This window comes from Patagioenas fasciata, chromosome 1 (genome assembly GCF_037038585.1).
Source record: "Patagioenas fasciata isolate bPatFas1 chromosome 1, bPatFas1.hap1, whole genome shotgun sequence".
Classification (NCBI taxonomy): domain Eukaryota; kingdom Metazoa; phylum Chordata; class Aves; order Columbiformes; family Columbidae; genus Patagioenas; species Patagioenas fasciata.
Window position 1 is genome coordinate 151,798,837 of NC_092520.1, and position 18,295 is coordinate 151,817,131.

At 42.5% G+C, this 18,295-nt stretch overlaps 1 protein-coding gene across 1 annotated transcript; it reads right to left on the reverse strand.

Annotated features, from left to right (window-relative positions):
* Positions 1-2,470: 2,470 nt before the first annotated feature.
* On the reverse strand, positions 2,471-18,295 carry LOC136101337 (putative DBH-like monooxygenase protein 2). Its single transcript, XM_071803659.1, is given in 11 exon segments — positions 2,471-2,827; positions 3,575-3,689; positions 3,979-4,109; positions 5,185-5,244; positions 5,461-5,557; positions 9,030-9,121; positions 10,935-11,101; positions 11,774-11,876; positions 12,818-12,985; positions 14,154-14,261; positions 18,041-18,295. Coding segments are annotated over 11 exon segments (1,653 nt in total).

Consider the following 18,295-nt stretch of genomic DNA (forward strand, 5'->3'; position numbering starts at 1 on the left):
ATAGCAGCATTTCCAATTGGAAATGTCAGATTTAGTTTTTGTGCTGATGGCAGATGTAATCTGCCAGGAGAAGCTGATGACCCAGCCTGATCTGCTGGTCGACAGGAGGCTCAATGTGAACCAGCAGGGTGTGCCCTGGCAGCCGAGAGGTCAAACCACATCCTGGGGTGCATCAAACACATCATAACCAGCAGGTCAAAAGCAGTGATTATCCTGCTTCATTCAGCATTGGTGCAGCCTAACCTTGAGCGCTGTGTGCAGTTCTGGGCCTGTCGTGGTTTAACCCCAGCTGGCAATTAAACACCATGCAGCCACTCACTCACTCCCCCTCCAGTGGGATGGAGGAGAGAATTGGAAGAGTAAAAGTGAGAACACTCTTGGGTTAGGAGAAAGACAGTTTAATAGGTAAAGCAAGAGCCATGCAACAAGCAAAACAGACCAAGGAATTCATTCACAGCTTCCCATGGGCAGGCAGGTGTTCACCCATCTCCAAGAAAGCTGGGCTCCGTCACATGTAACAGTTACTTGGGAAGACAAATGCCATCACCGCAAATGGCCTCCCCTTCCTCTTCCATCAGTTTTATATTGCTGAGCATGATGTTGTATGGTATGGAACATCCCTTTGGTCAGTTGGGGTCAGCTGCCCCAGCTGTGTGCCCTCCCAACTTCTTGTGCACCCCCAGTCCACTCGCTGGTGAGGTGGTGCAAGAAGCAGGAAAGGCCTTGGCTCTGTGCAAGCACTGCTCAGCAGTAGCTAAAACATTCTGGTACTATCAACACTGTTTTCAGCACAAAAACTAACCCCATACTAGCTACCTTGAAGAAAATTAACTCTATCCCAGCCAAAACCAGCTCAGGGCACCACAATTTACGAAGTATGTGAAGGTCCTTCAATGCATCCAGAGGAAGGCAACAACACTGGTGGAAGGGCTGGAAGGCATGTCCTGTGAGGAGCAGCCAAGGACTCTGGATCTGTCTAGGCTGGAGAAAAGGAGGCTGAGAGGTGACCTCCACATCTTCCTGAGGAGGGAATGTGGATAGGGAGGTGCTGATCTCTTCTCCCTTGTATCCAGTGACAAGACACATGGGGATGGTTCAAAGGTGCATCAGGGGAGGTTCTTACTTGACATTAGGAAACATTTCTTTACCGAGAGGGTGGTCAGCCACTGGAACAGGCTTCCTAGAGATGTGGTTGATGCCTCGAGCCTGTCAATGTTGAAGAGAAATTTGGACAATGCCCTTAATAATGAGCTTTAACTTCTGGTCAGCCCTGAATTCGTCAGGCAGTTGGACTAGATGATTGTTGTAGGTACTTTGCAACTGGAACTGTTCTGTTTTATTCTATGCAAGCCTCATTAAGTACAATGGAGGATGAATGTGTCACTCACTACTACTGGCCTTGCTGTGACTTGGCTATGCTCTGACTCAGAAGGAATTTGGTATATTCCCATAGGAATTTGAAGGGGAAAATGTTTAGTGAGAATTAAGATTATGTTACTAAGCACAGTGCAGTGATCCCAGTAATATATGCTCTATTCAGGACATGACTGGGTGTCTGGACGATTCTCTTGCAATCTCATGGGTTCTCTTCATGAACTTGCCTTCAAGGCAAATATTTTTTTTTTCTGTCCATGCTTCAGTTTTAGCCAAGCTAATTACTAGCTAATACATGTTCATCAGTCCACTGAGGAAGGAATCCACTCCGCATGGTTAGTTAGCCTCCTAATCACTCTGCTTTGTAATGCTTGCTTTTAAAGTCTGAGGGTGTTTTTGCCTTGTGTACCAATTATTGTAAAAATAAGCAGGGGCTCTGCCTTTGGGAAAGTGAGGCGATAATTTGTTGAAAAGTTTCGGTATGAAATTTGAAATTCAGAAGAGTAAGTATCATGACAAAGAATATAACTATCATCAGATTTGCTCTTCTGATTCTCATGTATACACTGGGGAAAAATGTAAGAAGAGAGAACAACAAATGGTTTAGCTTTTGTAAAACTGGAATTCATAGGTTGGCTGTATGACAATGTGTAAAGTCCATTTTTTGGTAAACAATGAGTCATTGCCTCATTATTACCTGGCAATCAGCAAGTGAATTCTCTGCCATGAGGTCATTGGAATACATACTTTCTTGCTAGATATGGCAGGACTAGTTTTAGATTCAAACACATTATTAATAACTTAGGAGCTTAGTTTTCTGTACTGACCTGAGTACAGGGAGTATGTTGATAGCTTGACAATAGATAATGATGACTGAAATGCCAGTGAGCAAATACATATAGTAGCCCATCTATGAAAGCTCTGGACTTAATAATTAAGAGCAGCTATTGAAGAGGTGCCTGTTTTCCTGTCTTTACTGCATTATAGTACATTGCTTTTCTGATTCAGAATGAACTATACTAGAAAGTATTTTTAATGAAACTAAAATAAATGCCAGTGCCTGTTGAATGTATTTCTTCTAAAGGGGGACATTTTTCTATTGTTTAAGTATCCTCTTATGTTCAGGACCATCAGATCTGGAATACCCCACTACCAGATGGTAATTACAGAGACTTCTCCAGCAGGCCAGTGATCTGTTTTGGTGTTCTGCCCCTCGGTTTCCGTATTCAGAGGCCAAGATAAGCCAAGCAAACACCAGCTGTGTGAGTGAAAGAAAAGGAAGTGAAGTGGTTTCTTTGGTGGCTGATAACTCAGAAGCACTAGCTGTGGTCAAATGGAGGTTTGCTGTGGTCCTCAGGCCTGACATTGAGAGGTGTCCAGAAATATTGTGACAGGCAGCCCCCTCTGGAATATTGATGTCTCTGATTAGACCACTCTCATTTCTCTGGAGTTCCTAAGGATGGAAGGAAAGAACAGAAAAAAAAAATTTACATGATCTGTTTTTCAGTTGGGAGCCACAAGATTCTAGCATAACACTGCAAGTGTGGGACATGATTTACTCAGATTTGTTTGCCATCCAGATGTGTAACTGGGTATCTCAGAGAAAGCCATGACATGAGTCTTCTGACAGTAGAAAGCTTTCTGAGAAAGAAGATGGAATTTTGATCCTTTCTCAATTAAGAGAGTTTTTCCCTAATTTACCTCTAAGATAAGTAGATACCAGACTAATGCACTGAAATGCAGCCAGATAAGTAAGAGCCAGGAAGCTATGTCATGTATGTGGATTTTCTGGATCATCATAACTCCCTTTGTATGTACATTGTCTGAGGGACTTTCACCTCTATTTTATTGCTCATTCTGTCAAAAATGCACTGCCATGGCATCACCTCTTAGGCCCTGTTATCTTACCAAGACACAAGAGTGTTTTTTTCTCTTTGGAGAATATTTTTTATCTTTTTAAGTTCAAAGTTAAGTGGTGACTAAATATGTCTTGTACAGTTATTTGCAACTGCAGCCTAAGAGAGAAAACTTCATAATTCAGATAATCCCTTTCAGTTCCTACAGCCATGGATGAACTGTGAATAGCTGGTGTTACCAAAGGTGGTGTGTGTTGACTCTATCTCTCACCCGTGCTTTACTCTTGGAATGTCAGAGTCAAATCCATTTCCTCAACCACAAATTACTCAGAAGGGAGACTTACATGAATGTTTTTAATCAAGACTACTTGATCTGCCTCCTTGGCTGCTTTCTCTGCAATTTTGACAGTCTCATTGTCTCAGTCAACAAAGTCCATGGCCATCATTCCTTCCTCTGCACTGGGGAGAGAGTAAGGGGCTACAGGGAGATGGAGAAGACAAATGATGAGAAGCCGAGGAAGGCAGACAAAAGAAATGAAGTGGAAAAAAAGATAAAGGAGAAAAAGATTGCTAAAGTATCACAGTTAATAGATTTCCTGCAACAAGGGAGTTCAACTTGACAGATCCAGATAAATGGCTTTTTCTTCCTTATCAGCAACATTTCACTGTCATTATCTTTTCCTTTTTCCATTCTTTGTAGCTACATTTTACTCTGCTACCTCCAGAAACATGTTGACTTAGGACTTACTCTGAGGCCTCCTGCTTGAGCACATGCACAACATACAAAATGTCAGAGTAGCTCAAACAACTGGAGATGATGTTACGAGGGTAGTAGAAGAGGAATGTGAGACACATCTCATTCATGGTGCTTAACCCACCCTGCAAAGACACAAGGATGACTCAAAGGTCTGCTGAGACACAATGAAGAGACTATTTCTTCTCAGGAAAGCACTCTTGTTCACAGCTTAAACAGATCCTATCTGGCCAAAAATTTAAAAAAGAAAAAAAAAAGGAGAGTTAGAAACAGAGAATCAAAGTATTCTCACAAGAGTGTCTGTTAAATAGGCTGCTCTGTGGTTTTATAACCTAAATATAACCTAAAGACGCTTATTCTCTCATTCAGGGAGACGACTATATTTGCATTTCAGATTACTATATTTGTATACAGTATTTTCACTAGTAGATTTGTATTTCATATTTGTATCCCCAAATCTGAAACTTTTGGAAGTCCAACTAAAATATTCACGGAATAAACTCACTGTGACATCTAGATTGGGATTTTTCAATTGATCCCTGCGTTTGGAATGGGCCCAACCAGAGCAAACAATGTTACTCTCTGTAAATATAAACTCTGTAATCCTCTTCAGGTAAAATCTGTTTCTTGTGCATATTTCCAAGTGCAATAATGTCATTAACTCCACCACATGGCATATGCTCTAAAATAAGTTATGAAGTATGACAATAATTGTTTACATGCTAATTTCTGCAGAATTGATGCTTGGTATAAATAAGAAGAACTAAAAAGAATGTCTTCATATTTTGAGAAGTCCAAATCAGACCCAGCTGTCAGATTACAGCAGTTTCTGTATTTGACTTCTGCCTGTCCACTAAATGCAAGTGTTCAATGATTGAAAACCAACTCAGCTGTAAGTTTCGCTACTTGCACTTGATGTTTTAGACAAGAGTTAGCTTGTATGGTATTGGATGCAAGACAGCTTTGGGATCTGTTCATAAGCCTATTCTAGGAAGGTCTTGCTGGAGACCTACTCTCCAGCCATTCAGCAACTGTACAAGGCACACCTCAGTATATATACGATATTGTGTCTGGCACAAGAAGCTTTTTCCAGGGATGTATTTGCTTGAGGAAGAGAGATATGTCTGCCCAAAAGATGTTAATGATGATAAACTGTTTTTAAAAGCAGTGAAAGATTTGTATGTAGAAAAACAAACTTACAGAAGTAATTCTTGACTGATCCAGTGTCTCATAGTTGCATTCAACCATGATCTCATCCCCCTAGGGAACACAGTAGGTCACACTGTCAGAGCCACACAGGCAAAACATGCAGAACAACCGCTCGCAATATGGGGAACCTGGAAACTGTGTGAAAACAACAGGCCACAGCCTGAGGAGGAAGGAAGGACAGAATATGTCGACATGCTTTGACACCTCTGGTGCTCACCACCTCCCCAGCCTGTCCACCCATGGCTACATCACAGGGGAGGAATGTACTGGTTTCATTATGAGGATTTCCTTCATGTCCCGAATCTCCTGCAGCCTGAAGTCATATTTATTGTCCTCACAGAAGATCCCCAGTTGCTCACCATCCCTGGGGAAGACAAACAAGGGGAGAAAGCAATAACATTTCCAGGGAGGGGTGTGGAATAACCAATTTCTGACTAAAATAAACAGAGACAAGAAAAATCCCCTCCAGAAATTATGCTTGATCTCTTTTGTACCATGACTCTCAGAACAAACTTGCAGTAGCAGTCAGTCCCAAACATACACCTGAAATTTCTTACCCAACCCTCTTTGGTCTGGAGTCCAAATATGGACTTTTTACATGTTAGTAATTGTTGTACCTTGAAACTTTTGCCTTTCAGATGACAGCCTGGAATCCCAGAAGTAAGAACTCCAATACTTGCATTACAAAATGCCATCCTAAATGAACAGACTGTCTGACCCTAACTGTGTAACGTTGGCAGGCTCTTTAGGACTTCCGTGACAATGCAGAAGTATCACATATGAATTCTTCCTTGCTCTTTCTACAGTGCTTGGTGATGTTGCTTCTTAGGTCAAGCTTGAGTGCTGCTTCTCCATCCATATTGCAGGTTTTTAGATCTTGTGAATCAGCATGTGGCTCAGTTATGTGAGACAGTGCAGAGGTCTGGGGATTTGGTGTTAGAACACAACCATCTAAGGCAATGCCAAAATTTCCCCCTGCCATTCCAGATGGAACTCACATCATACCCTAGAGCACGCACCAGCAATGCTACATAAACAGGCAGGGAACTTGATTTTGAAGGTGTCACAGTGAGCACTCCAAGACTGGGGTGTCACTGCGACATCTCGGGTTGCACCCATATTGCTAAATATCATAAGGTTGGGCATTGTTCTGTGGCTTACTGGCACAGATTGTCTACCTCCATGTAACTGTCTGCAGTGTGGTGCTTGGCTTATCACAGAATCACAGAATGGTTGGGGTTGGAAGGGACCTCTGGAGATCCTCTAGTCCAACCCACCTGCTAAAGCAGGTTCACCCAGAGCAGATCGCACAGGAACGTGTCCAGGCGGGTTTTGAATATCTCCAGAGAAGGAGACTCCATGGCCTCTCTGGGCAGCCTGTTCCAGTGCTCTGGCACCCTCAAAGTAAAGAAGTTTCTCCTCATGTTTAGGTGGAACCTCCTGTGCTTCAGTTTGTGCCCATTGCCCCTTATCCTATCATTGGGCACCACTGGAAAGAGTCTGTTTCCATCTTCTTGACACCCAGCCTTGGGATATTTATAAACATTGATGAGATCCCTTCTCAGCTTCTCTTCTTCAGGCTAAACAGACCCAGTTCTCTTAGTCTCTCCTCAAGAAAGATGCTCCAGGCCCCTAATCATCTTTGTAGCCCTTTGCTGGACTCACTCCAGTAATTCCTTGTCCTTCTTAAACTGGAGAGCCCAGAACTGCATGCAGTACTCCAGATGTGGCCTCACCAGGGCAGAGTAGAGGGGGAGGATAACCTCCCTCAGCCTGCTGATCACACTTTTCCTAATGCAGCCACTGGCCTTGTTGGCCACAAGGGCACATTGTTGACTCATGGTCAACCTGTTGTCAATCAGAACTCCCAAGTCCTTCTCTGTAATGCTGCTTTCCAGCAGGTCCGCCCCTAACCTGTACTGGTGCCTGGGGTTACTCCTCCCCAGGTACAGGACCCTACACTCACCCTTGTTGAACTTCATTAGGTTCTTCTCTGCCAAGTCCTTCAGCTGGTTATTCTGAAATTAGAAACCTAAGGGGGAGATAGGCCCCACACCTATACTACCAAACACCTGCACCTCTGTGATGCCTCTTTGGCCAAAGCAAAATTGTGGGTTTTTTTTTTTTAGTTCTGTTTATTTATTTATTTATTTATTTTCCAAAATTCTAAGTGGCTGAAGTAGTGTTCAAATGCTATGCTGCAGACCACAATCTGCTATTTTCATAGCTTGAAAATGAGAATTCATCCTCTGTGGGTTGTGCTGTGCTCAGAGAGTGCATAAGGGTGCTGAAGTTTTCAGTGTGGGAGGATGGTGGAGGAAACCAAACCCAGTGTAGTTTTTCCCACACAGCCCACAGGAAGTGGTACATACAATCCCCAGAACTGTGCCTGTGTGGCCTCAGCATGAGTCTAATTAGGAGGACCAAGCTAAGCAAGGGCACTGTCTAGCTGCTGCCTAGTGTGGATGAGCAGCAGTCCAGTGCTTGAGCTCACTGCCTGGGCCTATTTTATTTAACAAGAGGTGCAGTCCTGATCTCTTATCTCTTACACTCTGCTGAGCTGACCCTTCTTTCACAGAATCACAGAATGTTAGGGATTGGAAGTGACCTCAAAAGATCATCTAGTCCAATCCCCCTGCCGGAGCAGGAACACCTAGATGAGGTTACACAGGAAGGCATCCAGGCGGGTTCCGAATGTCTCCAGAGTAGGAGACTCCACAACCCCCCTGGGCAACCTGTTCCAGTGTTCTGTCACCCTCACTGAGAAGAAGTTTCTTCTCAAATTAAAGTGGAACCTCTTGTGCTCCAGTTTGAACCCATTACCCCTTGTCCCATCATTGGTTGTCACCAAGAAGAGCCTGGCTCCATCCTCTTGACACTCACCCTTCATGTATTTGTAAACATTAATGAGGTCACCCCTCAGTCTCCTCTTCTCCAAGCTAAAAAGACCCAGCTCCCTCAGCCTTTCCTCGTAAGGGAGAGGTTCCACTCCCTTCATCATCTTTGTTGCCCTGTGCTGGACTCTCTCCAGCAGTTCCCTGTGCTTGTTGAACTGAGGGGCCCAGAACTGGACACAATATTCCAGATGTGGTCTCACCAGGGCAGAGTAGAGGGGGAGGAGAACCTCTCTTGACCTACTGACCACCCCCTTCTAATACAGCCCAGGATGCCATTGGCCTTCCTGGCCACAAGGGCACAGTGCTGGCTCATGGTCATCCTGTTGTCCACCAGGACCCCCAGGTCTCTTTTCCCCTATGCTGCTCTCTAATAGGTCATTCCCCAACTTATACTGGAACCTGGGGTTGTTTCTACCCAGATGCAAGACTCTACACTTTCTCTTGTTATATTTCATTAAATTTTTCCCTGCCCAACTCCCCAGCCTGTCCAGGTCTTGCTGGAGGGCGCCACAGCCTTCTGGCGTGTCAGCCACTCCTCCCAGCTTTGTGTCATCAGCAAACTTACTGAAAGTACACTCTATTCCCTCGTGCATATCATTGATGAATATACTGAATAATATAGGCCCCAGTACTGATCCCTGAGGCACTCCACTGGATACAGGCCTCCAACTGGACTTTGCCCCATTGACCACAACTCTCTGACTTCTTCCTTCAGCCAGTTCACAGTCCACCTCGCTATCCGGTCATCCAGACTGCACTCCCTCAGTTTAGTTCTTTCACTAGGAGCTAGTTCTTTATACTTTAATTCAGACAGTACAGTGTCCGGGGCACTGACGGATGGATACTAACCTGGGAACACCATTCTCATCCACTCTAGCCCAAGAGGTGGGGAATGGTCCCGTGGCATGGGCAGTGACACTGTGAATTTCCTTCTCTTACCGGTATTGAGCACCTTTCACTCCTCTGTCAGACAGGTAGGTGTGAAGCAAGTAGGCAAAGACACACAGATCTGGAACCAGCATCCCATTCATCTGTGGTTTAAAATGAAGTAGGTCAAAGCCTGGCAGACAGAGCTCAGCACTATGTTTCAGTCCTGCCCATCAAGTCAAAAGCTTGATGGAACTCATATAATTGTCAGCTTAACATTTTTCTTAAAAAGGAGGTTGAAGCCCATTTCCTTATGTAGGTCACTACTGATTGAAATGTTGCTCTAGTGAGCCTTTTTGGAAATGACCCTTCTGGCTTTAGGTACTCTGGAATAGTTGTCTGAATTTGTGATACCTCATGCTGGGTGCTGTAAGCACATCTTGCTATCAGCTAAGTAAAAACAAAGACAATATACAGGAGAGATAGTAAGTTAAACATGCAGATACACGAAGCCTAAGAAAGAGCAAATAGAAAGAGTGAAAGCAGAAATCATAAGACACTGGTCTATAAACCACTAAAAGAACAATCAAAATGTAAACCTTTAAAGGCTCAAAGAAAATCTTTGAAAAATGATGAAAAGAAGAAAAGCAAGATTACCTCAGGCCTCATAAAAGGGAGCAAATTTAAGGCCCATCCAAGGGGGATTGTGGGACTGCGTAACATTTACAGGATGTTCTAAGTGCGTTAGGGAAATGTACAAAATTTATTGTGGGATGCTTAGGGAAGAGGTCAAAGGAAGGGAAAGAGAGAAAGAAACATGGCGAAAATGGAGAGAGGAAGAGGAGAGCGCAGTTGTACTGAAGCAGACTACTGGTCAGTATGTTTGTCTGATCAAACTTGGTACTTGATTGCTGCCGTCTGTACTATCTTATTAAACTCTGTTTTTAACTACTTTCTGCACGAGTGTGCTCCCTATATGGTATATATGTGTGTGCCTGTGGTTTTGAGGTCGGGTGATCCACTAGGAAGCTTCAAGCTGGAAAGACCCAAGATCCAGATCAGAGACTGAAAAAAAGGGCCCTGAATATGGGCACAGATACTGAAAGGACTTATGGTCTGGACCAGAAACTGAAGAGAAGAACAAATGTGATTACATATGGAAGCCGGGTGAGTGAGCATATAGTTGTGTTCCTCTTGTGAACTTTGAGTCTGATTAGTCAGAGAAGAGGAAGAAGATTGGGTCATATGTGCTGTCCATGCTCATGTGGGCATTGTTTGTGTCTGGGTGGTGTCTGTAAAGGTCCTGTTCTCCTGTCTGTGTTTATCTGTTTGTGGTCAGCTGAGTCTGCTCTCTGAGTGTGCATGTTTGGATAGGGTTGGGAGTGTCTTATCTCTTTGGAGTTTATCCGCAGCCTCAGCACTGCCTGGAACAGAAAAAAGGGAAAGTGGCAACCTCACAGCTAGTGGTCCTGGAGAGGATAAATTCACTGGATCCCACAGTCCACTAGAGCTGATTATTACCAGCAGCTTCTTGGCTGTGTTGTGTGGGATGTTAGATCTCCACTCTAGAGGTACCTTCTTGACCTGAGAGACAGCACCACATCCTCCCAGCCTGGTACCTGCCTTCCTGCACCTTCCACACACCTATGGTAGGACAAAGGCCACTTGATTGTGATGGAACAGTCTCCCTTGGGGGTCTTAGGAAGTCACTACATCCTTTAGGTTTTGTTTCCCTTTCACTTAGATGGGATGAAGGGGTATTGGAGCTATGGTTCTGACATGCTCACACTGCTCTGCTAATGCTCTTGGGCCAAACCTTGAGTCTCTTCTGAGAACCGATATCCATTTTGCACCATGCAAACATGGAGGCTAAGATGGCACCCTGCACCAAATGGCTTTTGGACATGTCTACAGCAAGATGAAAACCTAAAGTGGGAATGATCAAAAAAGATTTCATATGGCTTTCCTCATACTCACTTCATCAAACTGGCTGGAATTGCACAGGCCATAAGATCTGTAGGATTCTGCTCCAGGAGGAATGAAATGCACAGGGAAAATGAAGATACCTGTTTGCAGAACCCCCACATCATATTTCCGTAGCTCTGGCGTGTAGTAGATTCACACCCCTGAACTGTCGATCAAGCCTGTGAAAGAAAAGTGACTACTCCTTCAGCAATGACCCCAGAAACATCAGAAGTGGGGCCTGAAGCAAGAACCCATGCAGCATCTCTTTCCCAGCCACAGGCTGGGAACAGGCACAGAGTAACAGGATGACCTACTTATAGTCTCAGACAATTTCCATAAAATTACTCCACGCTTTTGTTTCCCCTTCTGTAAAATGATGGCAAATACCATGGTGGCATTCTTCATCACCTGTCACAAAGACTGAGGGCTGGAGTAAACGGCATTATAGAAGCCTGGGGTGGTATTATTAGGCTCTCAGGTCTTCATCCTGAGTCTCGATACAGCTATTTCTCCTGCAGCCACGCTGTCCCTTCCCACTCCTCTCCTTTCTCCTATGATGCCCACATTTCCCTGACGTTTTCCCCAACACTCCCACACAGTGGGAGGATGTGCTCCGCTTTTTCAATGGCAAGATGCATCTGATCTAAGCAGGTGTAACCGCGTTTCAAAAATTTAAGTTCTTCCTGAATGGGAGCCCAGTCCAGCTGACTCTTGCTGTCCTGAAGGTTTGTACTGAGCAGCATATGAAAGGATTTAATGCAGAAGCTGGTTTCCAATAGGCATGTAGATGAGGTCTGAGACTTCCATCCTGAAAACATTCTTTGTCAGACAACTGCCCAGCACTTACTCACCTGGTAACAAGTCAAAATTGCTGTAATGGATTTCTAGTAGGATGTACTGAGGGTCTCAAGGTGTCCCTATAGAAATTCCAGCTTCATCTGGAAATTGGTAAGACTAAAGAGGAAAAGGAGGAATAAAGTTATATGGAGTAGTTAGTTTATAACACTTCTCTGTTTTGTTGTTTCTTTTTTTTTTTTTTTTGATTGAACACTTACAAAAAGAAAGTTCTTGCTTTCTCACATTTCTGAATATTTATTTACATATTGTTAGAAATCAAAATGTTCTGGGGAATTCTGCCAGTTCCATTTCTTTTCCTTCTGAGTTGGAACAAGGGAAAATTCTCAAACTTTATTTTTCATTTGTCCTTTTGACTGATTTAATCTTTATTTTTATACTATAATTAATAAGAAATTGTTATAGTATGTGTATGTTATTGCAGCAAATTTCATATCAATATTGGCACCATATAATATAAATTCTGAGTAGAATTAGTATAAGGATTTTGTCTAAAACTTATCTCCTCCATCTCTCCATCCCTGTGTACATGCATACTATAGAAATACAAAATACATTTTGCTTTGAAAGGCATAAGATAGATACCATAATTTGTGCAGCACTGACTTCCAACTAGGCCACTCAGAAGCACCAATTTCACTGAACTTTTGATTTTACTCTGCTGAAGAAGAGGTAGAGCCAGTAGGAAAAAAGCAGAAAGTAGGTACACTTCTGTCAGTTACACAAGACTAGCACAAGGAGCATTTTGTGAAATTAATGGTGACTATATCAAAAGGTCAGAATGAAAGCCTTTAGTGTGTGACATACAAAACGTGTTTAATGCAGGTATGATGATGATAATAATATGCAGAGCATTGCCGACTATGTGGAAATGGCTGGCATCACCCGATGCAGCAGAAGCAAAGTAGGGACGGTATGAGGAAACTTCCCCAGTTTGTTTGGCCTTTCAGGACTGTGGGGTCTTAACTGAACAAGCTCCCAAGAAGGGTGCAGCTGTTCATAACAAGAAATGGGGCAGGGAATGGGACCTGCAGACTCACCTCTCCTCCAACAGCCCAGCCCACAAGCACCTGAGAGCACAGGGAAAAATCTGAATTGGCTCCATAGCAATCACCTACGCCATTGGGTAACACAATGGCGTTGCCACAGGCATAAACAAGAATGTGATGAACCAAGGTTATGTTGTGGGGTGTTATTACAGGTTCAAACTGTAACCAAAAGAAAAAAGTCAAAGTTATTGTCAGCTCTAAAATATTTATTTCCCAGGCAACTGGAAAGAGCAGTTAACCGTAGCTGAGGCAAACAGATATAATCTGTTTCATAAAATCGATGGTAAACTGGGTGATGATTTATCTACTCATTTTGGTATGCAACCAGCAGAGTCCATTTTTCCAGAAAGGATTTCCATCTTTCTCTAAAGCACCTCTCCTTTATCAGAATCACAGGAGTGTCTATTTGACCTGTTATGCTGAGCAGCGTGGTTCCAGGCTAGAAATGTACATAGTTTACCACATACAGAATTATCTTGGCTGCAAAGCAAGATAAGGGACCTTGATCTCAGGTCCGCTATATGCCAAAAATGCTATAATCAAGACAGTTTTAAATAAACCCCAGAAATTACCTGAATCTGTTCATTAATCACAGAACTTTTTACCAGCATTGATGAGATCAGGCATCAAAATCTTGTTACCACAAGAACTGACAGAAACTCTTGAGTCTGTTCTGCGGGATTACCTATGAAATTCTTCTTTTTTTCCAGCCCATGCAAATTCTTCCTTGTGAAATTCTGCTGTATGCCATTGCAGTGGAACATCTGTTTTTAAGAGCTCAAAACCCATGAAAATAGGGTTGCTTGACATTGAAGCAAAGCTACCTTAATTTGAGAAGTAAACTAGGCTTATTTTGGAAAGTTCCTGTTTCTTTTTTTTGCTCTTCTTTTTTTTGCATATTCCATCTTGAAAACAGAACTGCAAAAATATTAATTTTGCTTTCTATACAAATACTCTTAGCAATTTCCGAGGATGAAAGCAAAAGTATTTTCCAATATAGAAAATTCCAGAGGCTCCCTTTGATTTCAAAGATACCAATAGATAATGGCCTGAGCTCACTACACTGAGACATCAGACTTGTAGCAAGGTTTCTTCAGGTGTGATGTACACAAAGACAAAGGTACTTCCAAACCTAGAAACCAGGCACAGTTTATCTCCACACAAGCCAGACAAATTGTCTGGCTCATCCCGATGACAGTGAAAGACAGATGGAATGCTCCCAAATTATAATAAAATGCTGTAAAAGATGGACTTGTACACATGATTGAAGGAACAAGTCTCTCCTGACCTATTTTTTTTTCCCCAGTAATACAGCCTGCAAGTTTACCTTGTAGATATGGTGTTTCTGCTTGACCATGGGCAGTGGGATAAAGGCACAGGCATACTTGGTTTCTTGAGCTGGGACAGCAAACTGGGAAAGAAACAGGTACACGAGTCACCTGAAGGTTCCCCTGGCAGCTCACTGATGTGCACAGGGAATTGGAGAAGCCAAAGGGAGGCAGCACAAGGAGAATGAGACCCAGAACTGAGAGGGCAGGAAGGATGATGCATTTAGCAAGTGACTGCTTGCTTTTTGATAACGAGTGAGATAAGATGATGAGACTGCATCCTGGTGAAGGGCAAACACATCTGCTCCACCAGGTCTTAAATTCTTTTTCTTTCAGATTTTTTCTGTGTGGTTTTGTGTGGGGTTTTTTGTTTGTTTGCTTTTCTTTCCCATAAGGGAATTGTGTTACTAACTAACCTATTGTAATATGAACTGAGCATCGGAAACATCCATCCAGTTCAATCAACATTTTTAATTGCCGGTTTTCTGGAGTCACAAGCACAACTCACGATAACACTAATCCCACAAATCTTTACACAAAAATAGTGCCTCTCTTCCCTATGGAATATTGCCCAGGCTGATCAGCAGATTCTGCTTCGTCTTGAGTGAGAGCTGACTGTGTGGGCTGATGCTGTTTAAAGAGGGAAGGTGTTAATGCAATAACACACTGATGGAGCTGGTACTTTCGAGCTCTGTTTCACAAGGATGGCGCATCTACCATGAGCTGACACTAACAAGGGGCTCCAGCTCTCTTGGATAAATGCTTATATCTGACACTAGTGTATATTGCACTTTCTGAGCTCTTAGCTAGACTCGTCACAGAGCATTTAAATGTATACCCATTATTTCTCTTCTCTGTGATGCTGTGTAGTTTCCATGGGAATCAGTAAATATCATCGGTTTATTACACGTATTTCTATATGTGTCTATATTGATGGAACAATTCTCCAAAAAGCTCCTCTGCTTTCACTGGTGATTTCCACAAACCCATCGAAGAGTACTCACATCCAGTCCCTGCTATATCCAGCTGCTCCAAGAAAAGAGCAGTCCCTGGGCCCCATCACCCAGAGGATGGCCTGCATAGGATGGACCTCAGTGGACCTGCCCTGCTCCATGAGTGACCTGCTGCATGCTGCAGTGCCTTAGCACATCTGGCTCAACCACACAGAACGTGAAGTAAAATAAGCCCCGTTGAAAAACAGAGGTAGCTCAAAAGTAAAATACTTTGAGCATACCAAAGCTTCTACTTTAAATCTTCGGTTTTCCATACTACCTGGAACCTGGACCTGGGTGTGGATGCTAACCTCTCCTAGAAACTACAAGCTAACTGATGGCTTCAGCAGCATAGACTTGGAGAAAAAGACAAATAACGCATGACTGAGGTCTTCAAATGCAAGTGTTACTTGGTAAAAAGGCACAGAAACATGAGGCAGAGTTTGAAAAGCATCTAAATGTCTAGTTCCTGTGGAAATCTCACTGCGAACAGAATGGGCCACAATAACTGCTGCTATGAAAATACAAGGTGAATAGGTGGGACTGTACACACAGCTGCAGAAAGAGAATGAGGATAAAACAAAGTAAAACTACAAGTTGACTGATTAAAATCGCATCGTATTTTTGTGGCAAAGGAGTTCAAATGACCAGAAATCAGAAGACAGTGGCTGCAGATGGGGTGAAAATGTCTCCAAGAGAAACCTCAAACACAATAAAGCAAATGTCTCCTTAATGTATTGTAGCTATTAAGTGCTACAATGAAAAGTTCTGATGCAGTACTTAACCTTGGAGGGATAAAAAGAGGAAAGAAAAAATTTACCAGACAACAGTCTGGTCAAGGAAGAATGTTTTAATGTGAACTCCTTCCTGGTATTTTTTCCTCCCTTCTCTGTCCTTTTAAGTGATTATTTCAAAACCTGCTTACAGCTTTTGCTAGGTTTCCTAGTATCTCCTCTAATATTGTTTCTTCTTGAATTTATCCATGGATTTGAGCTTTCAGAATACTCTAAGCGATTTTTCTCTAACACAAACGCTCAGTTTAGAGAGGGACATACTGTAGTTTGAAAATACAGCTTTTGTTTTCCTACTGTTTTGAAATACCTGCTGCACTCTTTCATTAAAGTATCAAAATTCAAAGATAAGTATTCTGCAAATGAGCTACTTTGAAATAAATAAAACATTTTAAAATAAATATACCTTATGAAAGAGGAAGGCAGTAAACAGCTGAAAGAACTCCCGCAGTTGTGAAAACAGGTCTTTTTGGCTAGTTTTTCACCCACTGGACATTACTGAGGTAATTACTTTGTTATGGTTGTAGTAAAGAGGAAAATTAAAACAAAAAGCAAAGATGCAAGAGAGAGGGGATTAGAAGGAAGAGCACAAATGGAAAACCCCGCTTGAACTCTATTTACAGTAACTACCATATTTTTTTCTTAAAACTGCTTGTTTCACAGCTTCAGTGGATGTGATATAGAGCTTCCTGAGCAAATGCAGGTTTTTGTGGTCATTAGTGTGCTTGCTTACTTCAGTGTCTTCAGACCTAAATAATTCTGAGATATTTTCTGATAGGTAAAAGAGTTGAAAAAACCTAGAACATTTGTGAGACCAGAATCATTTTTGAACATTAACAGTTGCAGCTACCAATGCAGAAAAACATTGAAAATGTTAAATATGTCTCCTGAAAATAATGGAACGTTTAATATTTTTGAAACCAAACACTTCCATTTTTTCCTTTCAGGATATTCTTTTAGAAGAAATTAAATGCTTTGTTTCTACCAAAAAAAACCAAAACCAACCAACCAAAAAAAACTAAAAAAAAATTATTATTAAAAAATAGAGAACAAACATTTCTTCTAAATTGGTCATCGTTTGTTTTTTTCCCTTGTAGTAATTCATAGCTAAAAAAACACTGCCTATGTCACAATCACAAAAAGATTTCAAAACCAGATATTAAAAGAGCAGTTTCGCAACCAACCATAAGTAAGGTGAGCTACCTCATCTCCTCCAAAGTTCACTCATTTTAGACAAGCACCAAGATATATTTAATGCAAAACCCATCTTACTGTTGTGTGAAAAGGGAACTGAAAACAGCTGAACAAAATAGAATCACTGTGACTGGCAAACACTTCATCAGTGTAAGCACTTTTTCTTTCTGTATCTGGGTAACATTCAACTGCCCGTTTCTCTTTCACGATTAAAGCAAAACAAAACACTAGCCAATTTTTTAATTTAGCACCCTCAGTGGCATTTTGTTCCTCTAAACTCCAGCTGTTTTAACATAAGGCATCTATCCTTAGTGGTTGCCTTTACAGACAATGGGAAAATCAGCAAGTCCCAAGGGTGTCCTATCCTCTTCCTAAGGGAGACATTTAAGACCACCAGGAAGAACCAACTTTTGGAGGTGAACATGTCTCCACTTACTACAGAGGAAACCAAGTAAATTAACCTCTGAAGAGCTTCAGTGGGGGAAAACACTGGATGTTTTACATCTGACTTCCGTCTGAACTGACCTCTGGTTTGGATGAATAAGAAGTTGCACTCCCAGCAGTGTCGTCTAGCTTCAGGTGATGGCTTCAGTCATATCTAATTGGTTCTGGCTGTGGTTTTGACTTGCAGGTGGGATCAATGTATTTGCCTAAACAACAACATTTAGTGTCATCTGAGGTACCATAGGGTATCTCAGGTAGGTGTATGGGGCTAGCAGGGATGACACCACAGGACCTGCAGAAGACCTGGGCTCTTCTGGACTGTCAGCCAGAGGCCATGCCAACTAGGCATCTCAAATGGCCTCGAACATCTATCTTTAGAGCGTTCAGCCAGTATGCTTTCAAACCAATATACCTGGAGCATGATCCTTGGCAAAGAGTGATGCAGAGGAAGTCTTTTCAACTTACAGAGGAGAAGATGCTGTCATTTGGGAAGACACCTCCTATCACAATGTCAAATCCAGGCAACTCTCCATGAGGGCCAAATCCAAATGCCACCCAGCCAGTTGTATGGACTTGCAGCTCAAATGTAATCACCTCCTCCAGCAGAGGTAAAACATGATTGGAGAAACGCAGCAGTGGAGGTGCAGGCTGAGCAAAACAAAAGTATGGGAGGAACAAGAGAAAGAGCATACCCTTGGTACTTGAGAAAAGAACTGCCAT